Source organism: Pyxicephalus adspersus, chromosome 4 (assembly GCF_032062135.1).
Source record: "Pyxicephalus adspersus chromosome 4, UCB_Pads_2.0, whole genome shotgun sequence".
Taxonomy (NCBI): domain Eukaryota; kingdom Metazoa; phylum Chordata; class Amphibia; order Anura; family Pyxicephalidae; genus Pyxicephalus; species Pyxicephalus adspersus.
In genome coordinates this window covers 113233863-113261486 of record NC_092861.1, presented here as the reverse complement: position 1 = coordinate 113261486, position 27624 = coordinate 113233863, and the positions used below count along the sequence as shown (strand labels likewise).

The window sequence follows — 27624 nt, the reverse complement described above, 5'->3', positions numbered from 1 at the left end:
TTAGCAGTTTGTGGTATTGTGTTTGTTCCTTTCCTCCCTTCATTTGTATAGTTAATTACGTCCCAGCCGAGCGCTGTCAGAAGTATATGGAAAATTACTTAACTTTCCTTTCTTTGTCCATTGCAAGTTTGTTATAGAACACCTACAGGCGAAAAGCAGGTTATTTATTTAGCCTAGGGAGGGTGGTCATTTCAGGATTGCGAGGCGGGAACGACTCAGTTATGCAGTCAGGATTAGCAGTAAAGTATGGAAAATAACAGGTAAATATGACAATTTTCCATATTTTTAACTGCTGTGGAAAATCAGTTTTGTATTATTTTAATAAAATTAATTAGCTCAAAAAACACACTAAAACAGTTATGAAGTTCATTAATTTTATTTAACCAAGACACGGTTTCTTATTTAAAAAAATACAGTTTTATTTTCTCTTCTGGTGGAAAAGAGCCTGAAAAGGCAGTATCTGCACCATATTATCAGAAAAGGTATTTGTTATTTTGAAAGAAAACTTCAAAAAGGGTTAACTGTGCAAAACAGAAAAAAATCTCAAATTCAACAAAATACAGCAAGAACATTGTAATACAGTAAAACAGTTTTCTTATGGCTGTAAAGGCCTTTCTCCCTTAAATAAGCAGACCCCTGCTTTATACTCTTACCAAATGGATCCTACAAGGGCAGGTTTTACAGTTTTACAGACAAATTGACAGTCAATTAGAAAGTTATATCCTGCAACTATTCTGTGTGCCTCATAGTTTTATGGCAACTGGATTGTGGTTTGATTGTTCATGCTTGCAATGGTGGATGATATATTTTGGATCCCAACTGCACTAAAAACAACTGAACATTGGAATCTGAAAAATAAAAACTAATCTGTACAACTCCTTACTACATGTTGTTAGGACATGTTTTGTACTATATATATATATATATATATATATATATATATATATATATATATATATATATATATATATATATATATATATATATATATATATAACGCTATTTGGTCTATCAAATTTTTAATAACCTTTTGAATGAAATCCTGAAGCAAGCAAGTGCTGCCAAGTTGTTATCATAGGAAAAGCCAAGCAGGGATCTGCTTATCAATGTAGAAAACCTCTTTACCTACCATGTGTCAGTCACAAACATAAAAATGAATTTTGCACCTTTAAAGAGGTCCAATTACGATATTGGTAAAATGTTTTTAAAGCATTTCAAATGTATAACAAAATACAGATTTGTTGTAAACTGTGCTGCACGCATAATTACAGCCAAACAAATTGTAACAATTCAGGTTAAAACATAGATGGAGCATACTGTATAGGCGCATGCAGTCTAGTCAGTTTCTTTGTAAAGTATGAATAATCACAAAAATATCTATAATAATCTCTTAATATATAGCATTCAAACCAGGTGAAAAATGGCAGTTAAACAAAATGAACCAAAAAAAATCCATGATTATAAAAATGGGTTACACAACAACTGTATAAAAAATTAGACTTCTGTAAAAGTTTAGCAATCCTGCTGCAGCCTAAGCTACATTGAATGCTAGGAATGGCAGTGCATTTCTGGTCACTGTGTTCCCTATGTCCTGCGATAACCTACATAGATGTCATTGAAGAATGAACCATTGTCATAGGCAGTCTGAATGTGTTATCAGTAACTTGCAGGCTGCCAATGTATACAACGACTTTGCTACACTGCGAAGATTACTTTTACATAAGAATAATACTGCACCCATTTGGATTTTGAAGGGGTATGATGATACTGCAAGTTGAGGAACTGATAAAGAGATTGTCTGTACAGCAAAGAAAATCCTCTACAACTTATATTGCACCATTTAAAAAAAAAATTCACATTAAGGAAAGTACATATCTCAAACAAATATCCATATTTGCTTGCAAATTTATAAGAAAAGAGATAGTTGCTGTCGCAACTGCAAAAGGAAATGAACTCCAAGGATGGAATTTTGTGAGCATATCTAATGAGCAGTGCTTTCCTAAAGGACAACTCCAGCTTTAAATGATATATTGAGACCACACCCTGTGTAAATGATATACAGCAGAGAAGACTTCTTTAGAAGCATAAGTACTTTGTTACTTGTCATACTGCAGTATCTGCAATCACCAGCTGCCATGTTGTGTCAAACTTCCATAACATCTACTGGTGCTTCTGTTCCCTATATGAGTATTCTAATTCACTTGAGAATTTCCTTTAGACTAAAGTACACTGGGTAAGAAAGCACAAATCTGATAAGGTCATATTGTGACCCCAGGATGTATGGTGTTTGTACTGATAATCATATCAAACACACCTATTGTACGAATCACAACACTGCTCCAACCTGACATAGCTGTCATCTGATCCAACAGACAAGCAGGTTTGGAGAAATATTAAATATGCACACATATATACATACATTTACAATACATACTACAGGCGATATAATCCTATAGATGCATTTTTGCGCAAATGATTTTTACATATTTGATTGAGACCATTTTTCAAAAGGCACAAAACTGGAGTTTTCCTTTAAATGAAAGCCAGTAAATAATGCAGACAGAATTTGTTTTTTTTTACAATTATAGGCTGGGTAAAAATATAAAGCCCTGTCAGAGGCTTCAAAGCAGCTCACATCCACTCAACTTTTCCTTACTACAGTCCAAGCACAGTGATGCAGAATATAGGGGGAGAATCTAAGTTGCACCCATAGAACATTTTGCACTAAGCTCTATTCAGCTTTTAAAAAAAGAGGTCAGCTAATATTTAAACACTACCTAAAGGTTCTGAGGAAACAAGTAGAACATGACAGCAAAGGAAAAACAGATATAAGAGTTTAAATGGCTTTGATGCAATTGTAAACACTTGCATACTGGCAGTGCCCATAAGTCATTAAACCTGAATATGATGAGCAGAGATATTCTGCCTGACTGAACAACACAGCAAACATACTACAGTGATGGGCAGTATAATGTACATATGAGCTGTTTAGCCAAGTGCCAAAACGTTCAGCAACACAAACAAAAAATTGGAAAATGTAACTATAGAAAAGAATCTTGTAGAATACTTTTTAACTCTCTAGCTGGTAGAAAGTACAAAACAAGACAAAAAAAAACAAACACCTCTGTATGAGCAATGGCTACTACAGCACTTCCAGGTGTTTTGGATAGAGTCCCAGCTATGTGCTGTGGTTGCTCCTGGCAACCCAATATTACAGGATACAGTAACAATCATGGTGCAGCCTGCTATCTGATGCATCAGTCAGATGTGTTAGATCAGTGAACATGGATCAAACAGAGCAAAGATTTCCCTTGCTACTAGGCAAAAGTATTCCTTCTTCTCTACTGTACACTGTCATAAAATATGGATTTTTAGAGTGTTCAACATATTTACAGGAGTTTAATTAGATGGCTACAAAGGGCTGGTTGCCATTGCATTACTTATCTAAAGATTAGATTTTTTAAGATTTGTTTGAAAAGAACAAAAAGGTAAAAGTGGAGCTGATCTCTCCAGCAAAACTGACATTGTGCATACTAAACCACAGAACTTTCCAAAAACTAAATCACAAGTAGTACACTAAAGGAATACATAAAATTAAAGCTAAAATATGTTTCTTATAAACACAGTAGTGCATGGGATTGTGCTTGAAAAGTTTTTTTTATAAATCATAAATAGATGCTACATATCTAAAAAAAATAAATAAGAATTTAACCAGTCACGAAGCCATTATACACATATAGGAAACCTTACTTTATCTCTTGTAAGATATAGTTCTTATGAACTCTTACCAATGAACAACTGTGCAATTTACCAGGTAAGTCATGTGCCCAAGAATCACATAATAAAAAAATAAAAATGATGTATGCAAACTTCCCATTACAAATGTATGGTTCACACGAACGCCAGTGATGACTTTCTCCATAGCCGCCATAGCTTCAGTTGTGTTCCTTGTGCCAATGTTATGCTTCATTCAAGCAGCTCAGTTGGCATAAAGAAAAAGATCCATTAAAGGGTGAATATAAACATAAGGCAATACACACAAGATGTTAAATAGAAACCAATATAACCTTCTCCAAGGATTAAGTTGTTCTTTCTATATTGTTAAAATTATTACAAATAAAAAAGTTCACCCAAACCGTAATTACAATGCTAGGCTTTGATGTTCTATGCCATGAACAAACCCCCTTTCTGAAAATATTCTACGTTTATGTGCTAGCTCAGGTACATCATCGCCATGCGTTTCTCACATGGAGATACCTAGAACCATAACACCACGGTTGGTGAAGGCAGCAAAAAAAATGACCACAGTGTATACAGATCTAGGAGTCATTAACAGTCCCTGGTTATTAGCAGCCAAGTTTATAGATGCAGAAAATATGAAGACAACTGAACGATTTATATTTAGGCATGTTCAGCTCATGAAGAACAGAACACTTGTAGCACTGTAACAAGTGAAACTTGCATTAAGATATCCTAAGTTATCAAACTGAAGGATAAGCAGGAATTAAAATTGCAAGGGAAAAGCATCCTAAAAGCAGCATTAGACTATCGTACTGTGGATATTTGCTTATATTTCTAATATAATAAAATGGTATGCTCAGTCACCAGAATGGCTCGCTGCCATTAATGCCAGCAGCAATGACAATTTCTGTAGGAAATAGGGCTAAATCTACTAATTTGCTTGATTTGACTGTCTACTTTTAACAAGCTAAGGCATTTAAAAAAAAAGTGCACTTTTACTTTAAACCTGCTTGGATCCATAACTTATGTGGAAGGCTAGCGGAACACAAAACATTTCACATAGCAGAAAGTACTATATAAGAGTTGGAACCCTGTGATGAAGCATTAAATATGTTCTCTCTCTTCTCTTGAAACCCAAAGGGGTCTGTCTTAACATTGTGACCCAGAAGACATCCTCGCTATTATATTGTAAGTTATAAACATAATAGGGTGACTGGACAAAAAAAATTTTCATTTTCCTCTTTTCTAATTCTCCTGACTAAACATTGCTTGTTATATTATGCCATGTAGTATAACTCATTCCGGGTTATATCTGTCTGTTCAGTACAAAAGTGAGAATAATTTGAAAGATCTACAAGGGTAGAAAAAACATAATGAAGGATTGTCAAGACTCTTTGATGTAATTCAGTTACACATGAATTCTGAAGACACAGTAATCAAGAACAGTCAGATAACTGGCATATTGGGGTCCTTGGCTTTATGTTTGGTAATCTTCGAATGACTTTTGATAATACTAGGGAGCGTTTGTATCATAAACCAGCTTTATAAACATAAAGATATAGTGAATTATTTTGAAATATATAAACAAATCCAGGGCCACTTGTCGAGTGTGAACATTGGGCCCCCAAACACACTGAAAACTACCAGGACTACTAAAACAAACATCTTTGGGATGCACATTCACCTTGACACAATAACCCTGATTTACTGCCAAAATTTGGCAGTGATAAAAGCCAACAACAGAGAGCTGACCTATCTATATTACAGTAGAATGTAATATAAATAGATCAAGTACAAACAATACATTAATCCACATGATCATTCATTCCTGTCCAAAAGAGATACATGCAAACTCCATCTAAATCAATACTATCACCCAGTTAACCTTCTTTACACTGTGATTTCAACTGATAATATGATAGATCCCTAAAGCCATGAACACCAAATACATTTCTCGGTTTGTTATTTGCCTTAGACTAACATCCAGGTAACCATATGTTCTGCATGAAGATGGCCAAGAAACTGTATCTAAGCAGTTCTAATCAGTCTGTCCAAAGATTTCTTATGCCTTTTAGGAAAACTATTACTGAGGTATCTGTACATCTACAACAAATATCCCAACCGGGTATACAAAGTATCCAGTAGTTTTGATCATTGTCATATCCAGAAGATTATCACCATGTTTATCCTTAAACAGATATAGCCGTGGGAAGTGTGATAACACAAGAGACAACCCCTATCTGACTAACGTAGGCAGACAAACCAACTGCCTAGGGTGATTTGTCAGTCCTGTAGCCTCATTATTTACACATGCATTTATTATGAAAATGCTAGGATAACAAAAGCATTTTTTTTTATTTGCAAAATTGTCTTTCCAGTGGCTGCAGACTTGTGACTTGCATGTGGTGTGCAGTTGCTGTAACAAATCCTGGAAATGCTATGACTTCTACCTTTAGCTGTTCCACCTGCGAAGTTCAGAAATCATAGGCTTTCAGACAAAAGGGGTACAAATTGAAGGCTAAACTATGAACCCAAGGATCCTACTAAACAAGCAAAGAATAAAAGCAAGGACAACCACCTCTACAGGTATACAACAGACCCTGAAGATAATATTCTATATATTCTAATCCACATTCTTCCATATTCTAATCCACAGTTCTCAGCAATGGATGAGCAGGCATCACCAAGACCCTGTAATGCTGCTACTGTTGCTTCAGATGTTGAAGCGTTGCATGAAATAGTCATTATGGTAAACAGGTCATATATTTTAGGATGTCAGAATAGATGAAAGGTAAATCTTTTTGCCTTTACTCTACCAAGTAAAACATAATTTAGGAGCAAGCAAGTGAACTCTGCTGCTTGTTAGATGTCAATTAGGTTGTAGAATAAAGGTTTCCAGGTTTACCTTTTTGATCCTACAACTTTTGGGAGAGAAGCAAAAAAAGAAAAATTTAGGGCTGTCCAGATCAATTATACATTTCCATAAAAGCTTCTCTCACAAATACCTGCATAGGTTCATTAAAATTTCAGGTGTGGCACTGTTTCACATTTGGTATAGGTATCGTCCAGTTCTGCAGTGAAACATTCACGCTCCTACTTTCAAGAAATTCTGACATATTCCTGGGATGGGGGGAAGGGAGCTGTGGTTTCAAAGTTAATTGAAAAGAATGCAGCACCTTACATTTTCGATCAATATCGGTACCCATTTTAGTATTTTAGTTAAAAATGGTAGAAAAACACATATAGAGTGAGTTAGTATGTGCACTACATATATGAAATTTAAAGTTGTGTGGCTCTGTGTGCTAATTGTCTTTTTTTTTTATTGTAGAGAACAGTCTGATTTTAGTCTAGTAAATTCTGCTGGCTTTGTTCAGACCAAAATGAGCCCAAACACTCTGACAAGCAATAAACACAAAGCCCAGTAATCTTCACCTAAGCCATGACTGTATTAGCATCTTAAACTTATCCATATGTAACCTAAGCCTGCCTTGGCTCTTGGACTGGCAACTGTGGCTCTAGAAATCTAAAGTACTTTTCACACCTGCCTTTGCAGGATGATTCAGGTGGGGTTGCATTTTGAAAATAAATTTAAACCTGCATGGATCTGTAAATTAAAATAAAACAAAAAAGGAACGCTGTCAGCTACAGTAAAATATAAGTAAACACAAAAAAAAAAAAATATTTGGATTTGGAAATAGTGTCACAAGAAGTTAGAAGCACTGTCAGATTTTTATTGCAGTCTGGGTCCCCATTACACAGATTCAGTCTGATGACTCTCCTGATCCCCATTGTCACCGGGAATAAAAGGGAAGGTAAATAACATTTTCAGTTGCCATCAAAAGTAAGAAAAAGGGGAAATTTTTCAATTGGGACACTTCTTCCCATAAAAAACCCAAATAAGGATTTTTTCACATTGAAAAGATATACTCTCATTTCCTGTCAATCTACAGGAAAGAAAGTGAAAGCAAGTCTTCCTATTGAGACACATGTGGCAAAAATAAAAAGCAACCTAGAAAGGTTTTATCTTGTGCCCTTTTCTATCCAAAATGGCTTTGATATACTTGAATTATGCATACAAACCAGCCAACTTAGTTCTTATGTTTTCAGTAAAAGTTTTTTTGTTTCAAAAATTTGATAAAAACTAGATTTGTATGCAATGACTGCCCTAATACAAATAAAAATCTAGATAAATAATTAGGAAAAAATTCTATTCAAAAAGGTATATATACCTAGACCTAGCTGTAAAACTTCATGCAAAATCCCTGATCTAGTGGAAATTGAACAGTACTTGTAGATAGGAGTTACTGAAAACTATTGGCAGATGTGATTGTGGCAATAATATACATAAAACAAATAGTCTTGCAAGTAGATACATTTTACACCCCATCACCCTATTTTTTTTTTTTTGTTTATACACAGGACAGAATCGTCAAGATTTTTTCACTTCTACAACACATGAAATGTCTACGCAACATGTTTGCAAAGAAATATGAACCATTACTGTGATCAAACTAGTCTTAAGGATTACCCCCCTCAAACATGTCAAGATGCTGGATGAAGCTAGGATTGTCACTCAACTTCCTCCAGGTGTATTTGGTTTAAACATATACTTTCCATTTATGTCAGTGTGCCAGGTCTTAGAGTGTCAAGACAGCAGTGGTCTGAAAAATGTTAACACTGCAAACCACTAAAATGCACCTAATGAGCTTAACCGACCAGGTTGGACAACTACATTGGTATGAAAGTTAGCAGGATGTTTGTGTACTGGTGCAGCTGGACTGCACAGCTGAGGTAAAGGGACTACCCTTTCTTCATTTGGGAGAAAGTTACATTATGTCTTAGTTCTTTATAGCCAATACCAAAATTATAGGACTTGTTATAAAAAAAAAAAATACTGAAGGGGAAAAAATTTATAGAAATGTACACAAAAAATGTTTAAAAAGTAGGTTGGGATGGTATATAATTGGACGAAAACAATAGTGTCATTGCATCATGTTCGGTACAAGAGTACAAATATAATCCTGAGCTGAAATACTTCAAAAGAATGTAGGCTCTTGTGCCCCGATGTAAAATTCCTGCCCACTAATTGACAGAAAGTTGTCAGTTGCTGGAGATTGTTAGGAGCACTTCACTTTGAAAACAATGGTGTTTTATTGCAGTTCTCCATAAGCATTTTCCTATAACTTAGTGTGACGTCCAGGTCGGGGCATTATAGTTGCAGACGTGGAGGCTGAGGCAGCTGCATCTTCTGCTTCTTCCAGCTCTTCCTGCAGCTCCTGGCTGACACTGGACTGGAGGGCAGCAGGGGTCAACCATTCCCTAGGTAGACAGCTTTGTAGAAAAGGTACACAGGAACTAAAGTATGCCAACCGGTTTACCCAGCGGGGTATTTCCTTACCACAGAGGATCTAGGTGACAAAATGAAGTGATTTGATAATTAAAGAAAAAAGATAAACCAGACAACACTGCTATGAAAAAAATACCCTCCCTATTGCAAATAATACGCCACCTTGAACCAAACAAAAAGAAAGAAGAATTACAGTTAGAATTTTTACATGAAAAGATCTGATGGATCAGAAGCTACTGCTAATTTGACTTTACAGACTTTAGGGTTAAGACTACCAGCTACCACTCTTCATTCAAAACAAATTATATTTAAAGACCCAAGAATTATATGCACTTATTCTATTTGTAACTAAATACATTTGTGAAATTAAGCTGCCTAAAAGTCTAAGATCAGAGTGGCCTTACATATCAGATATACTTGAATATAAACCAAGGTACTTATTTTTACCTACAAATTCAAAGAAAAAGTTTTGACTTGAGTATAATCCTAGGACACATTACTGGTACCCTTCAAAACAGTAATCAATATACAGGACAAGAAAATGAATGCAACATGGGTATATTTAAAGTGAGTTATTTAACAAATTATTAAAAAGGTGAAAAAATTAAAGTCACATGGACTCAGCCTGTTTATTTAACCCCTCCTATCTTACAGATAATAGTATTTTGTACTTAGGTAGGTTATAAATGGTCACTTGCTCCTAAATTATGTTTTGTGCAATATTGTTGGCCACCAGTAGATGGGGCTACATCCTCAGTGTGTAATAAACTTGTGTATTATCTTCAACAGAAAGAACTTGTTACACTGTTTACATGAGGACTCAGTTCCATCTACTGGTGTGACTCCAGTATAAACCAAGATTCTTTTTCTAATGGCATCTTGAGAGGAATAGTGAGCACATAAAGTATGTTCACCGATCACATACAGTTCCCCAAATGTCTAAAACAAAAATTGCAGTCCCTTAACCATTCTATGGTCCTGAACTGTTCTAATTGCCCTTAACCTAGTCAGGATGTCTGTAGTTTATAGTATTCGAAAATTCACTATATATGTACCTCACGGAAGTACATTTTCAAATGTTTGACCATAATATATAATTCTTACAAGCGTAAATAGAATAAGCCTGACAACCCGTACGTTTTAATAATAATAATAATAATAATAATAATAATAATATAAAAAAAAAAAAAAGATAGCCTACCTCTGACAGTGCTGAAGAGAAGTGGTTGCAATTTTTGTGCATAAGATGATAGGCATTCCCTTTAAACTCCTTCCCAAGCTCTTCAACTATTTTTTCAATGTCATTCTCCGTGAAATCAGTGCTTCCCAATGCTATTGCTTCCCTAAAAAAGTGAAAAAAACCACATGTAAAGAAATTGTGTTTTGTAAGGACCAACAGCAGCCTGCAAATCCAGATACCTGCAATACAGTTTGCTGCCAGCCATGCAGTTTCTGGGGACATACTGGGTAGGTTATATATATTCAGGAAAAAAATTGCCCATTTGTTGGCATAATAGGTGTCAGAATGTTAAATCTCCAAATCTTAAATAGTTCTAAATGAAGGCAGGAACGGGTAAACATTGTACCTTTTTTTTAGCATTTGTAGTATAGAGTAGGCAAAAGAATGGCTAAGAGTATCTGAATTACCTTAAAAACTAGGCTGGATAGGTGAAACCGTTCCCTATTTTACGGTGTGTGTGTGTGTGTGTGTGCGTGTGTACACATATATGTAACAGACAGTAAATCACATTTTATATTACAAGACTGCTTTATTATAACATCAGAACAGAGAAAGATAAAATATTTAACATACTTAAATTTAAATGTGTCTCCTAATTCTGTAGAATCCCCAGGTGTGATCTCAAAGACACCAGAGAATGGATATGGATGACCTCCATATGCAAATTCTATTGAAAAAAACAGAGAAAGAAAAAAAATTCAGTCATTCAAGCTCCATTTTACCCCAGTAGGTTGCTTTCAGTCTAAAACAATGCTATAGACTAGATTAGGGACCTGACATTTTATAGACACATACACATGTGTATGTCTCAAATGACAAAATAATCAATGGGAAATCTAACCGTGTCAATTCTGGAACTGTTCATCAATATTAGTTCTGCTTTAAGGGGAATAGAAAACCACACTGATAATTCAAGAACACACTGAAATATATACAGCTCTGAAAGAACTGAATGTTTGCGAGTATAGAATACATTTATTCATATCCCTTTAAGCAAAATGTGAGTAGCTGAATTGTGCTAAACGACAATTTCAGCAGATGGCCATATTTCTTTCTGCTATATCCAGCTTAAAACCAACTCAGACTAATCTTTATCTGCAAACAATACACGGGGAAACAGTGCAGTCCATCTCAATAATTGCTCTATATCCAAGGTATTACAACAAAGAATATATTCTTTACCTCTACCATACACCTGAATTCCAGAATGGAAGACACCAATTCCCAAGGATGACGTGTACTCATTAATCCAGTACTAGGAAAAAAAAAAATTTATATAAAATCAGCAGCTGCTTTATTAAACACAAAAGAACAGTGTTTATTCATGTATGGTATTATGCAAACTTACAGGCACACATGAAAAATAATAATAAACATTTTATATTTTAATGCTATAACCACGGTATCTATGCAAACTTTAATGTAACAAACAAGAAAGGAGAAAATACAAGTTAATCAAGGCAAGTCCCTCTCTCACTATAGCAGTCACACACTCAAGAAAGCTTTTTGATGGAATCGAGTTTCTGCTTAATATGTAAGCAGCTCTCTCGCTCTACAACAGCATCAATTTTTAATAATATTGGATCAACCAATACAGGCACCTGTTCTAATACAAATATAAAGAAAGGTGACCTAGAGAAAAATTGACCCAGTTGCCACAATGCTAAACAAGCAGCAGCTGAATTCCATTCTGTAGCTTACTTCAGGTTGGGGGTCATACAATTATCACATATTCCTAATAGGCAGTTAAAAGCTCTTCCTGATCACCATGGACTCTCTCACCATTCTCTCAGTAGAGAGAATTTCATGCCAGCAGAGGGTGGGCACAATGGCTAATCTCCAATATTCTGAAGTGGCTCTAATCCCAAAATGTAAACTTTTACAAGATAATTAAAAGGCATCACAACTAGTTGTTATATTTTTTTACCTTTGTATTAGGAAAAAGAAAAAAAAACTTGGAGGACTTTACTATTGCTCTTGAACTTGGAATTGCTACGAAGTCTGTGCAGCTACAGAAGTCATTAAAGGATTGTCTATAGCCTTTTCTAGGCTAGTTACATATACAGTGTGTACAGTGAGGAAAAGAAGTATAAGTAGAAGTATCCCCTGCTGATTTTGTACGTTTGCCCTCTGACAAAGAAATGACCAGTCTATAGTGGTGGAACCCTCAAAAACCCATTGCTCAAAAAGCTTGGTGTGCATTGTAATGAGTGAAATAAGTATTTGATCACCTATCAACCAGCAAGATTTCAGGCTCCCAGGTGTCTTCTCTGTATGCAGGTAACAAGCTAAGATTAGGAGTACCCTCTGTAAGGGAGTGCTCCTAATCCAAGCTTGTTACAGTACCTGTATAAAAGACACCTCTCAACAGAAGCAATCAATTCCGAACTAGCCACCATGGACAAGACCAAACAGCTGTCTAAGGATGACAGGGACCAGATTGTAGACCTACACAAGGCTGGACTGGGCTACAAGACTATCGCCAAGCAGCTTGATGAGAAGGTGACAACAGTTGGCGTGATTATTCACAAATGGAAGAAACACAAAATAACTGTCAATCTCCCTCTGTCTGGGGCTCCATGCAAGATTTCCCCTCGTGGAGTTGCAATGATCATGAGAACAATGATGAAGCAGCCCAGAACTACACGGGGGGAACTTGTCAATGATCCCAGGGCAGCTGGGACCATAGCCATCAAGAAAACAATCAGTAACACACTGTGTTGTGAAGGCCTGAAATCTTGCAGAGCCCCAAAGGTCCCCCTGCCCAAGATAGCACATGCACAGGCCCATCTGCAGTTTGCCAATGAACATCTGAATCATCCAGAGGAGAACTGGGTGAAAGTGTTGTGGTCAGATGAGACCAAAATTGAGCTCTTTGGCATCAACTCAACTTGCAGTGTTTGGAGGAGGAAGAATGCTGCCTATGAGCCCAACACCATCCCCACCGTCAAACATGGAGGTGGACACGTTATGCTTTGGGGGTGTTTTTCTGTTAAGGGGACAGGACACCTTCACCGCATCGAAGGGACAACGGACAGGGCCATGTACCGTCAAATCTTGGGTGAGCACCTCCTTCCCTCAGCCAGGGCATTGAAAATGGGTGGTGGGTGGGTATTCCAGCATGACAATGACCCAAAAAAACACGACCAAGGCAACAAAAGAGTGGCTCAAGAAGAAGCACATGAAGGTCCTGGAGTGGCCTAGCCAGTCTCCCGACCTTAATCCCATAGAAAATCTGTGGAGGGAGCTGAAGGTTCGAGTTGCCAAACATCAGCCTCGAAACCTTATTGACTTGGAGAGGATCTGCAAAGAGGAGTAGGACAAAATCCCCCCTGGGATGTATGCAAAGCTGGTGGCCAACTACAAGAAATGTCTGACCTCTGTGATTGCCAACAAGGGGTTTGCCACCAAGTACTAAGTCATCTTTTGTGAAGGGATCAAATACTTATTTCATTCAATACAATTCACATCAAGCTCCGACTTTAAAGCACTGGGTTTTTGAGGGTTATTTTGTTGTTATTCTGTCTTTCACACCTACAATAAACCTACCATTACTATTACAGACTGGTCATTTCTTTGTCACAGGGCAAACGTACAAAATCATCAGGGGATCAAGTACTTCTTTCCCTCACTGTATATTTATGTCACATAACATTTTATCTGATGACAATAGCCTAGGCACTCTTTAAAGTCTTACAAAAATGCTTTTTTTGGGTGGTGCTTTGAAGGTGCTTGGCAGAATGTTTTGTGACTCCTGGCAAGCACCATGCCAATACCAGGGACATGTACTAGGGCTTAGTTCATCCTTACTGATTGGGGGAAGGATGGAAGGAAAATAGAGGAACAGCAGGCTAAGCACTATGCTCAGCATTTCAACCACAGTTACTTTTTATTTCTCTGTCTCCTCTGAGCATCATCTACACAAAGCAATATCAAGCCACAGGCAGAATGTTGTCCAGATGCACATTAGGTATTAGATGGTCCTTCGCATGTGGTACAGTGGTAAAGTTAAAAATTGTTCACATGCATTGGTATAAAATGACTGTTGAAAATATTCTTCTGTCCCTCCTTAAATAATTATACAATACAAGAATGGGAGACCACCTGCTAAATGGGACAATGATAAGATCTGGGGGGAGCAATTTCTGGGCGAGACCTTACAGAAAAAGATAGGGCCATCGGACATTTAGGTGTGAACCATCTAAAGTTTGATGGTAATGCTTGCTGATTTATTGTTATGAGGATTAGGAATTCAGTTTTAACTGTTCTGGTTGGGTCCCCTAAATTGCTGCTCAAGAACACACGTTTAATATGCTCTGCTTTAATATCCTAAGCATATCGTGTTACAGAAAAAGCCCAAAACAAGCAGGACTAGAAATAAGCCACAAAACAAAGCTACAATGCTTGCAACACATGTTCCCGTGTACACAAATCAACGTATCTGTAGGTGTTTAATACAAAAACTGTATGGAATTTCTGCCATCTTTGGACATCAGTTTAAATGGCCATCCTATTAATACATTTGTCACAGAACAAAGGGTTGGCTGGGCTAACATTTACCAAACTTTGAAAAAAAATGTAGCCTTTCAACCTTTGCTCAATTATAAACTGTGAATCACAACACAATAATGGTGGTATGCTCTGTATTTTAAAAGAAGCAACAAAGGAATTGCCGAAGGGGCTCAGACTATAACATGTTATGTAACCACAGAGGATTTCATCCCTACACACTACAGGTACAATGAAGGATTTCCAACCCATTGTACCGCTATAAGCAGGAATAGTAAATTGGCAGAAGCACTGCCATCTTTTACATGGCCCCCAAATATTATTCACTGATGCATGAAGAATACTGGCTGCAGAGCAATAACAAAAAGATTAGCGGTATATTACACCCAAAGGTAAAAAAATTATATTAACATTTCCAATTCTTCTATTGTAATTTAAACTTCATTTTGGAACAAAGTACTGCTAAATAATGATTCAACACCTTTGGCTTCTCCACACTGCAGAATCACAACTGGACTCCACTGGAATTCTAGGCAATATAATGAGGGAAAGCTTGCCATCTATCAGCCTAAAACCATCCAATGGTCTGCACACAAAGTCTAAGCACAAAACAAGATAAAAGGTATGCAGGAAGAAAGCCAGGCTGCAGAGCTTTGTTTGACCAGTAAATAAAAAAGAAGTTTACTGATGACTTGGAATGGAAAACAATCAAAAAGAAAAAAAATAATAAAAGGCAGAGTAGACATTTACTCAGATGTAAAGGCTACAGTACTAAGATTGCTTAATATCATGACAAACTAAGAGCTTCTTACGAATTGCTTTAGAAGCTGCAGCAAGTCAGATAAATTCATTTTCTGGCTACAGGGATGGTCAGTTTAAGATAAATTGGGTTCTTGACATAAACAAAATCAAAGCCTACATGGCTGGAATACTTTAGGCCCTCATGGCAAAGAGTTGGTAAAGGGCCACATGTATGGTGATGTTGTCTACCAAATTACCACAACAATGTATACTTTGCATATATTTTCCAGTACCCCCTAGCCCCTTTTAGCTGGGCACACCACCCAGCACTTTTCAGTAACCACCCAGCTGTTTTTGGGTGGTTACTGAAGAAATTAGATCAGAATACAGGGCCACCACCTGCTTACAGCTGCTTCTCACCCAGCTTAAAAAGAAATACACACCAATACACACAATTCACACATACAATCATGATATACCCCCTCTAGTATTCAAATACTTTGGTGTAGTCTCATTCTGTCCTACAGCCCCTGATGTGTGGAGGGAAAGGTGAGGGGAGAAGATTGGCAAAGCTTGGTGCTGTACTGTGTTTTGTACTTCCAACTCTTCAGGTGCAGGGGAGGCTTTGGAAAACATGGGGACACGTAGGGATGCTGGGGCCCTGGACAATTGCCCAATTTACCAACCCCATATGCATAGTTACATGGTAGATCAGGATGAAAAAAGTTCTAAGTTCCATCAAGGTCAACCACTAGGGAAATAAACATATCCCAGATATAAAACCCCATGGACATAGTTGATCCAGATGAAGGCAAAAAAAAAACCCTGGTACAATTTGGTGCAACAGGAGGAAAAAAATTCCTTCCTGATTCCATGAGGCAATCGGATATTCCCTGGAACAATGGTCACTGCTATCTTTACTTTAAAGCCTTAATACCCAGTTATATTCCGTGCTTATAGATTATATTACAGTGCTTATAGCTTGCATTACAGCCTAGGTTTTTTTTTTGTAACTTACTTTTTTCATTTGCATGTAATGTTTTGTACATTAGATCAGACACTTAGTGATCACTCATATCATAAGAAAGCTGTTTTTTGTATTATATCAGTGCTGTTCCTCCATGACCAATGAATGTGCCAGGATGACGCCCCTCAGGGGATGGGCCAATGCCCTTACAGTGTGTTCTTGGGGGAGGTTCTGTTCTGCCCCAAAATCATGCAACCCCACATGGCTTTCCATAGCTGACACCTTACCAGCTGCTCAAACACTTGCATGGGGATCAGAACCAACCTATTATCATTACCTACCATGAGCAGGCATGTTCTTAGTTCTAGGCAAAAGTTCTCCACCAACTAAATCATCAGGACTAAGCTGTTTGTATAAATGAAGCCTTACCCGGGTGTCATTCAACCCAGAGAAGACCTGAAGAAAGAGAACTGGAGAGAGGATATCACATCATGGCAAGGCCACATTTGGGATTTCAAGAATAAAAATGTTCATTTGATTGCCATCAACATACAACCGATAAGACTGGAGGGAATTCCAGGAACGGTCTCATCGCTGCCATTCCTATAGGAATCCAATACACAACATGCCCAGTGTTGTAAATTGTATCAGAAAGTAATGTTTTTTTCACTCTGTGTAATTCCACTGACATGCTTATTCTTTTAATGCCAGCACCTATCAGATGGTTACATTGCCAGGAATTCAGCAAATCACAAGGATAAGACAGCCAGATGGATAGAGAAGTATGAACACTATAAACACATTGGATAAAGCAAGCACCAATCAGAAAGAAGTATTTCCAGCCCAATAAATAAATGTCTGCATTAGGTGAGAAGATTCCCATAAAAGGAATTACAGGGAAGAAACTAGAGAGAACAAAAGGCCATCAGCCCCAAAGTGCGGTGTGTGGGGGAGGGGCGCACTCACCATGTCATACACATTGAGTATCACGGGCTGGTTGGCCATCTCTCCTCATATAACCCCGGAGCTCTCCTCCTCGCCGAGGGCAGACAAGTGTCTCTGTGCCGGCTGCCTCCTCCCCGGGATGTAGCGCGGTGTCTGCCGGTTACAGCCGTGTTCGTGTCAGTCTAGGCCGGGTAACCAGGTGTCGGGTCATGACGGGGCGGGAGACAAGCGGTGTGTTGGGGGTCTCACAGAGAACTGGCGGTGCTATGGCAGAGATAGGAGGATACGGGGGAAGGCCTGGTGAAGATGAATAAAAGCCACATCCTCTCCCTGGATTCCAGTCAGCCTCCCGTTATAGTAACATGACTGGGATTAAACAATGACTACGTCAGGGTAGTTCCGGTGCTGCGGGTCACGTGACTATCCCTCCCGACTGATCGGCAGCCTGCAAAGGAACAGCGTGCTCATGCGCACTAGAGAAGAGTATGTGGGATGTACAATGTGGCAATGTGGTCCCTATATGCCACTGATTTCCAGAATCTTTCTATTTATATAGTTTAATTTAATAAAACTCTGCAGAAACCTGTGATCTTTACATGAGGCTGGCTAAATATTTTTTTTTTTTTTGGGGGGGGGGGGGGGGTAAAACACCAGTTCATACCTCCCAACATTTGAAAGTGGACATCAAACAATGGGCGTGGAATATAAAACATAACATAGTATTCACTAAAATAAAAAAACATTATACCGCTAAGATAAACCATTGATAAACGTTAGTTCTATTGGGGGTTCTTATAATTTTAGTTGTCACAACTCAAAATTTGGCCAACAAAATTTGCTTTTAAAGAATGGGAGCCTGATAAAAAGTTCACTAAATGGATTCATTTATTACTTACTTTTTCCTTTATTTCACCGATAGTCCCCTGGTTACAAACAAGTTAACGACTGTAGGTTTGTTCTAAAGTTGAGTTTGTATGTCAGTCAGAACAGGTACATTATTTTAATAAATGCAGTTAGGACAGATGTTTGTCTCAACATATTATTAGGCAGTGTGGTGTCAGTTACTGTATAAAATCCTCACTGTGAGCTAATCACAAACAAAGCAAAATATACTTTATTGAGCCTAGACATTTATTAATTTCTGGAGCAAGCTGTGCTTTGATATGCAAAAAAGAAACAACTGCAGAGTTTGTCTTGATAATTAAAGAGTTACAGGATATTACAGATCAGCTCAGCTCTTAAGATCACCAAAACCTCAGCAAAAGATTTCTTCTGCAAGTCATGCAAACTGCCCCCTCCCCCCTCCAAGCCTCCATCCTGCACAGGAGCGAGCAGGGAAGCCCAGTTCGTATCTAGGAGTCGTCCGTATGTCAGATGTCCTTAACCTAGAGACTATCCAAAAAAATGAAACAATCCACCAATTTTTCAGGTAAAAGTGCTGCATGGCTATAGTCTTTTTTATCCAGGAAAAGGGCATGGGTTCCCCTTGTTTTTAAAGGCAGACCCCTTAATAGGCCTGGACAGGAAATTGGGCACCAACCCTGTGTTCCTCCTCTTCTATCTATAAAAGGCCTTTAGGAATTTGGTTTTCCCAAAAAGAAAGGGCCAAAATGTGTGTAGCCCTCTCCCTTTCGGAGAAATCACACTCGCCTGCTCCCAACTGTGGCAAGGGCCATCCCTGGAGAAGGGAGAGCGCATCTTCTCTACAACATGGCCCGGTGTGGTGGGGGGTCTGAGAGTGAGGAGCTTATGGGAAATCTGGAAGCCCGATTTAATAGGGAGGGGGGGCACAGTTATCCACCAACCCATGCTGGGGGGGATATATTATATTAAAACTTTAAGGCCATGATCATCCTTGGGTCTAATGGTGGAGATGTTGAAATTATGATGTTGCTATGGATATCTTAAGTATTTCCAAAATTTTGTTCATCGGCTCAGCAGACAGTTTATCGTAGTACATGTGTGTTACCACATAAAGAACCGTTGATTCCTCCTTTCCCAATAAACATGAAGCTAGTCTCCAGAGAGCCCTGATTTGTGACTTGTTTCTAGAGCATTTAATACCACATGTGACCAATCACTTTTTAGTTGTAAGTGGGGGTATTCTTATAACTACCCATCAATGTAGGAAACATATTTACCACTATCCCACCATGAATTGGTTTTAGCAGGGGGTACTGTAAACCAGAAAATCATTTCAAGGATTCATTGCTGAGAAAGGATGGTACACATTGTAAAACAATGACAGAAATTTCACAAAGCACTATGAATTTGTTAAGCCTAACTAAACCCATAACTGAACTATTGATCTCCAATAGCAATCAGGTAATAAGAGAATATAAACAATGTATAGAAGCAATGTAGTGGGCACAATGGGCCTGATTTATTAAAGCTCTCCAAGACTGGAGAAGATAGATTATCATGGGTAAACCAACAAATCTGGAATAGATCAAGTCCACGATTGAAAACATTTGTCAACTAACAACAAATTATTTTAAAAAATCAATTCCAGGTTGGCTGGATCACCCAGGTTCTCCCATGATAGTCTATCTTCTCCAGTCCTGGAGAGCTTTAATACATCAGGCTCAATATTGGCTTTAAAGGCCACATTTTCCTTCATCTCTGAATTTAGATGATAGTAGCAATAGATACCATACTACATTTCCCAGCATCCCTGTGTTACAACGAAAACCATATGTCTACAAGATGGGAAAGGGTTTGTAAAGAATCCAGTGGTGAAAAATTGTAAGATCTAAATACAGCTAAACAGCATGACAAGTCAGGGTTATGTGGATAGGTGTACAGCAGTGGTAATGCCCCAATACACAATGGACAATTGAAAGTTCAATTCCACAGATAATTACATTACCATTTACACTAAATAACATGATTGCTTTAGTCATTTTTTTGGGTTTAGTTGGGCTTTAGAGAGAAAAGCATAGCAAAAGCTATTTAATTTGTGTTCAAATAAAGAGCCATCTGAAGAGAGCAGGAAGTTAGGGAGAATGAGTTCACCCTTTTACACATTATACTGTATAAATGTTATTGTGATTGTTTAGCCTAAAGCAGTTTATGTGTTTTGGTAAATGTTTTAATGCAAAAAGGTCATGGGATTAACTAAAACTAAGGACAGGTTTACCATGCAGAATATACAAAAGAATTTTATTTTGCATTCAAATTGACTGTATTTAGGAATGTAATGTAGAATTATGCAGCAGCCACAGCAAATAAAGACAGTGTTTTTATGCTACAACTTATTTATGATTGTCTCAGCTCCATGATAAGCACATTGTACACTATATTCTGTATGGTCAGGTTGTCAGTCCGTGATTGAAAATTCATAGGACGAATGAAGTGTAGCACTACTTGCAGTAGGAAATTACTTCATATCACAGTGATACAAAACACGTAATACAGCGCAGAATTTCTCCAAACATTTCTCCTGTTGCTGTAACAGATTCCTCCTGCTGTTGTCTGATTCCTCTTTCCACCCATGCAGTTCATGGCCAATGTTGCTATATTTGTGTACGTACAGTATGTAAACTGTGCAAATTTTTTTCCTGCACAGGTAGTCACTCAAAATCAATACACTAGTTACACTGTTCAAATAAAGTAGATGGTATGTCCATTTACCTGAACTCAGGACATGAACTGTGGAAGCTGGAACTAAATAGCAGAGCAGAGGGCAAGGTTCTCTATGTTTCCTATAGTTCAATGCTTCCTCATCATTTACTTAGGGGTCTATTTGTAAAACAGTGAACCTGATATTCACTGCAACATTCCCTGATGGAGAGGCATTTTCTTTGAAACACATGGACCAGGAAGATTCTGCTACTGGAACTGTTTTAAGCAACTCACATTGCCTACTTTATATATAGACCCCCCTTAGAGTGCTTTTTCTGGTTTGTATAGAGGTGGAAATCATGGTAAAGGTGCAGACTTTTGCCTCCTTATATCATAACTAGCAGTCTGGCGATTGGATAGGGAATAATCGATTAGCAGAATGCACAGATCCACAGAATTAAGAAAGATTTTTGTACCGCAGGTACATACATGCAATATTTAGGGGATCTCTCAGTGTGCTGTTAGTGTAGCAGGCACAGTTAAGGAATCAAGAAGCTCCTAAAATATATATAGCATATTTTCACTTAGGGTGCACTTAGCTTTGCATTGTAAATGAGGACACAGAGAACCATACCCACAACTCAGCATCAAGGGAGAAGAGAAGGGAAGTAGAAGAGCACTAGTTGCATTGTAAGAAATAAAAGTCTATTTTACCTGTTCCCTAGACATAAGTAAGCATATGCAGTGTGTTTGACAAGTGACTTGAAGCCTATGATAGTGAAACATTTCCTATAAGGCTATTTACACGCGTCAGATGGTTCTCGGTCAATACAACCTGTCGGGCTCAATATGGACGAGAATCTGATATGTGTAAAGAGGCTGTCTGACGTTGTTCATGGATCTGTCCTGGCAGATCCATAAACAACTGCAATGGAAGTGAAGGGAGAAGAGCACAGTGGGTTGCTGCTTGCTGGTTCTCTCCTCCCCCAAAAATCCTTGATAATAATCAAGCATGTGCACGTAGCCTTAGCTTGTATATGACTTTCAGATCCAACTAGTTGCTATACATTGTTTAACAAACCACAAAAATTAAGATTACACTGGGCAACAATTTTGAACAAATATTTTGTTGACCTAAATTTTTAAGCTTCTTTGCACCAAAATAGGTATGCTGATTCTGAAAGTGCAATTAGTTTTCTTCTATCACATCAGGTTTTTTCTCCACCGCTTATACTAATGTGATTACTGTAGTGTGGATTTGTATAGGCTATTCATCTACACGCAAGACAGTGTAGTCAGAGGTTGTGCGCTGCTCTACATAGTAAATAAGCAAAATTTATTTTTCTACTTACACACGTATTTCCTTTCTTTCAGATCATGTCTGGCTCTGCTGTTTCTCGTCTCAAGTACCTAAACAACCCTGATTCACTTTGTTATATCTGTGGCAGTTTCACTATTCTCAGTCAAAGGGTGAACATCAGCACATTTGTAGAACAAGCCTATTTGGCATAGTTCAAAGGAAATCTTGGTGATCAAGATAAGTCTTGGGCCCCTCATAAGGTGTCCTGTATTTTGAGGGTTTACGGATGTGGACAAAGGGAACACATTATAAGATGCCATTTGGTATACCTATGGTTTGGCGAGAGCCAGGAGATCATTTCAGTGACTTTTACTTTTGTATAGTAAAAACTTCAGGATATAACAAGAAAAATAAATGTAACATAGAGTATCCTAGTCTACCATCAGCTATACGCCCAGTGGCTTATTCAGATGAAATCCCAGTGCCGGTTTTCGTTACACTACCCATTCTTGAAGAACATGATTGTGGTGATGAACTAGGTGACAACGATGATTAAGAGTTTAAAATTGAAGAGTACTCTGTTCGTAAGGGATTTGATCAGCATGAGTTTAGTGATTTGGCACGTGATTTGGGAAGGCTTCAGAACTCCTTGCATCAAGACTGCGTGAGAATAACTTACTTGAAAAAGGAACAAAGGTATTGTACTTTGAACCAGAGAAATTGCACTCCTGCAGTACTTTAGAACTGACAGTGGCTTTGCGTATTGCCATTACATACCTGGTTTAATAAAGAAATTGGGAATTCCACTCTATAATTCAACTGAATGGCGACTATTCATCGATAGCTCAAAGCAGAGTCATTGAGTTGTTGCAATATCACCAACACAATTGGGTCATATGTGTTGACCTTAAAATGATATGCTTCCTTTTTGGTCAGCAACGCGGATACACCAAGTTTCCCTGTTATCTGTGCATGTGGGACAGCAGAGCTTGTGAGAGGCATTGGGTGGAAAGGAATTGGCCTCCAAATTGGCCTCCAAGATCTGCCCTAAAACCAGGTGATCCAAACATTCTACATGAGACACTGGGTCTGATAAAGCAGTTTGTTAAAGCTTTGCCAACTGAAGGAGACTGTTTCAAGTAGTTCATTTTGGCATTTTCTAGCCTGTCATTTGAAAAAGTAAAGGCCGGTGTGTTTGATGATCCACAGATTCGGCAGCTCATCAAAGATGAACATTTTATCAGAACAAGGTCAGAAGTAGAAAAGAGTGCTCGGTTATCGATCAAAGCCATTGTCAAGGACTTTCTTGTAAACACACAAGCAAATAATTATACAGAAATTGTCCAGAAACTCTTGGAGAGCTGCAAAATGCTTGGTTGCAATATGAGCATCAAGGTACATTTTCTGCATAGCCATCCTTCTAACTTCCAAGAAAAAATTGGTGCAGTCAGTGATGAGCAAGGTGAACGATTCCAGCAAGATTTGAAGGTCATGAAAGGACGGTATCAGGGTAGATGGGATATACATATGATGGCTGACTATTGTTGGAGCATCCGACGGGATTGTCCTAACACTGAACACTCCAGGAAAAGCTATAAACGTAAATTTTTAACATTACCACTTACCTGAATAATTTTCAAATGTTTTACTGTAAAAAAAATGTCATAGAGTAACAATAAATCCTTTGTATGAACAAAAGAAATGTAAATAAACAGTACATACAAATAATTTTTTCATTAATTTTTCATTGTATGTAAATTTTGTATGTTTTTTGACATGGAGGGTACCCTGTATCATAAAAACTGGATGTGATAGCAAAAAACTGGGGTCATTTCAGGAATCACCACCAAAACATTAGTAATAAACAAGTCTAAGATCTAACTCAATAAAAAAATGCCTTCCCCAGTGTTATATTATTGCTAAGTCCACATTTTCCAGAACCACTGGCAAAGGCTCATACTTTATAATAATATATTGAGACAAAGAGTAAATACAAGGACACAAAAACAAAGGGTTTACTGATGGTACCCTCAAGTTTCCATCCTAAGTGGCAATTAGAACCTTTCCTATAAACTGAAATATAACTTTCAAATCCAAATAAACTTTATATACTGTTTATCAGTTCTAAGATAACATAGCTCATTTCCCAATGCCAATATGCAAATGATTAGGTGTGGAGACACAATAGCAAGTGTTTGCACAAATGAAAGTTGTGATCACACAGCTTATTCCCAGAAACACTTGCGTAGATAGTGTAGGCAAATATTTATGGACACAAACACAAAAGCAAAATGTTTACTAATGGTAGAGTTTAATTTACATCCAGTAGAGAGACCTAGACATGCTATCTGCAAAGGCAGAGGATGTGTGTGTAAACAATGAAACAAAAAAAGGTTTTACAGTGATAGGGTTAACAGTACGCATACATGGAAAAACGCTGATGTAGAAATAGTCCATTTTTTTGAGCAGACATACGTGTACCTGGCCAATCAGACTAATTAGACACTGTCTGTAAACATCAGTTCCAGTGTCCAGGGACATAGTGGCGTCGGGGGTGGACAGTGTTCAGGTAAATTCTCATGAATAAGTAATCATGTTAGCCACCCAAAACTATTTAAAGTGCTAGTTCCCATTATACTAGATGTTTATAAGGTACACGAGTTCTATAAATTTTACATAAAGACTGTCTTTATTCTCTGCCTGTTTAGCAGTCAAAAGAAAAAGAGGCCTGATTCCAGGGGATGGACTTGTCATGCATGGTAATTCACAAAGTAGAATACAAAGGGCCTGATTTATTAAAATTGGAGAGAATATATTTTCATCAGTGAAGCTGGATGATCCAGCAAACCTGGAATGGATCTGGTCCAGGATTCAAAACATTTGCTGCCAAATGACTTTGAAGAAATCCATTCCAGGATTGCTGGATCACCCAGCTTCACTATGGAAAGTGTATCCTTTGCAGTCTTGGAGAGCTTTAATAATCTCACCTTTCTCCTGATCACCACATCACCTGGGTTCTTCTTTTTAGACCATTTTTATAGGGTACATCAATAAAGAAAGGCCCATAGCAGAATAGGAGCAGGGCCTTCATGACAGGAGTGTAAGGGGCTGCCCAGCGAGAAAAGAAGGGGGGGAATGGTGGTTAAAGAGTAGGTGGAGTAAGGGTTAAAGATTTAAAAGATGCACAAGGAAGAGCGAAAGTGGTTTGGTAAGGGAGAAACGTGGGGTGGAGTAAGGGGACAGATAGAAGGGGGAGCTGTGATGGAAATAGTCACATTTTTACAAGAAAAAAATTCCCACCCACCCTCCCTGAATTTAGGTGAATAAGTTGGGCGGTTGGGGTCTGGGGGGAAGGTAAGTGCCCGGTGGTAAGTCGGGGGTGAAGGGGGATCCCGGGTGGTGGAGTGCCCCTTTAAATTGGTTGTGGTGGGGGCCCAGGGGCCATAGCGCGGTTCATGGTGGGTTGCAACTATTGCAACTGGAGGCGGGCTTTACCTTCCAAGACCTGCAGCCTGAAGATATACAAGTTAATAAAAGGTTAATTTAGAAAATGTGGGGGTTATGGAAAGGTTCATAATTGAAGTTATTTTATGGTTATATATATAGTTATATATAGTTATTTATAAATGTTACAGGTGTTATGTTTATATTATGTTATTTATGGTATTTATGGTTATGTAAATAATATTATTAAAGGTTAATTGTTTATGGTTATTAATGTTACAAAAGTATGTTATTTAATTATGTTATTTAATTTGTATAAATAAACGGCTGCTTGCCAGCCAATTTTAAGTCCAAAAAGTGTTGTGTGTTGATATGAAGGAAGGGAGGAGGTAAAGTAGGTTGGCAAGCAAAGGGGGGTGATAATAAGGGGGGTGGGGTGCTGGTGCATTAGTGAGAATTAAGGTTTTATGGAAATGGGGATAAAGGGGGGAACATAGAAAAGGAGCAAGGGCAAGGCATCCGCACTACCCTAGTCAAGTAGAATGAAATTTTGCTTCACAGAAGGCAGGCATTTTTTATTGTGACAGAAAAAATGATGAAGTGTTCTCTGTCAAACTTCTTTCTACCTGCCTGTTTGAATGCTTTGTTTTACTCCTATACACCAATCTGCTTGTGCATGTCTTGGCACGATTTTTTTCCAGGATGAAGTAGCACCCATACGCATGGAAAGTTACATCATCTGACACAGCCAGTAAAGATGAGTCAAAATCCAGAAAACCAAGTAAAGGTGAACAGACAGACAGATGATGATTTAGAGAAGCAAGTAAGGGCAAGTAAGATAGGCAAAATGGTTAATTATGCTGTACATACCTGTGCATTAATCAAAACTGCAGGCGCTCGAACAGGTAAGTACTGTAATTGCTATTACACAAAACCTTCCTGTATTACTTATTACTTCCTGCCTATGTGGGAATGAAGGGGGATCAACAGCTTCAGGGGACAGGCAGGCCAGTGAATTGTTGAAACATAAAATAAAAAAAAATGTAAATGATTTTATTTTTATGGGGCCAACATATTACGCAGCGCTGTACAAAGTCCATATTCATGTCACTAACTGTCCCTCAAAGGGGCTCACAATCTAATGTCTCTACCATAATATTATGTCATGAATATAGTCTAAGGTTGATTTTGGGGGGAAGCCAAATAACCTAAATGCATGTTTTCAGGATGTGGGAGGAAACCCACACAAACATGGTGAAAACCTGCAAACTCCATGCAGCTAGTCCCTGGGCCGAGATTCAAACCTGGGACCTAGCGTTGCAAAGGCCAGAGAGCTAACTTCAGAGCCACCATGCTGCCTGTGCATATAAATGACAATAAATATCAAATAAGTAAATTAAAATAATTGTATAAAGGCACCCAGTTCAATTAGATGACATACACTCACTGCCACTTTAATAAGTACACCTGTTCACCTTTAATGCAGAAATCTAAACAGCCAATCACATGTCAGAGCCTTAATGCATTTAGGCATGTGGACACTGGTAATATGAGATGTTGAAGTTCAATCTGAGCAACAGAAAGGTGATTTAAAGTGGAACTTACCTAAAAAAACCCTTTACTTCCACAGATCCCTCGATCCCTCCGGAGCTTTCCTGGATCAGGTCCTGAGCCACCCTGTTGCATATCTTTGTTCCGGCACAGAGAAAGCGCTGGGTGACGCAATCTTCTTTCTTTTTATTCTGGCTTCTGCCTATGTCATCCGATCTTGCACTGTGCAGGCAAGAGATCAGGCTTGCCTGCAGTAAACGGGACAAAAAGAGTAC

At 38.1% G+C, this 27624-nt stretch overlaps 1 protein-coding gene across 1 annotated transcript; it reads right to left on the bottom strand.

Moving 5' to 3' along the window:
• Nucleotides 1-357: 357 nt before the first annotated feature.
• On the bottom strand, nucleotides 358-17973 carry DESI2 (desumoylating isopeptidase 2). The gene is made up of 5 exons (XM_072409323.1): nucleotides 17512-17973; nucleotides 11511-11583; nucleotides 10902-10995; nucleotides 10290-10431; nucleotides 358-9149 (listed from the first exon to the last, which is right to left on the bottom strand). Exons 1-5 carry the CDS (start codon nucleotides 17548-17550, stop codon nucleotides 8919-8921), a joined length of 579 nt encoding a protein of 192 aa, XP_072265424.1. The 5' UTR covers nucleotides 17551-17973; the 3' UTR covers nucleotides 358-8918.
• Between the last annotated feature and the right edge of the window lie 9651 nt (nucleotides 17974-27624).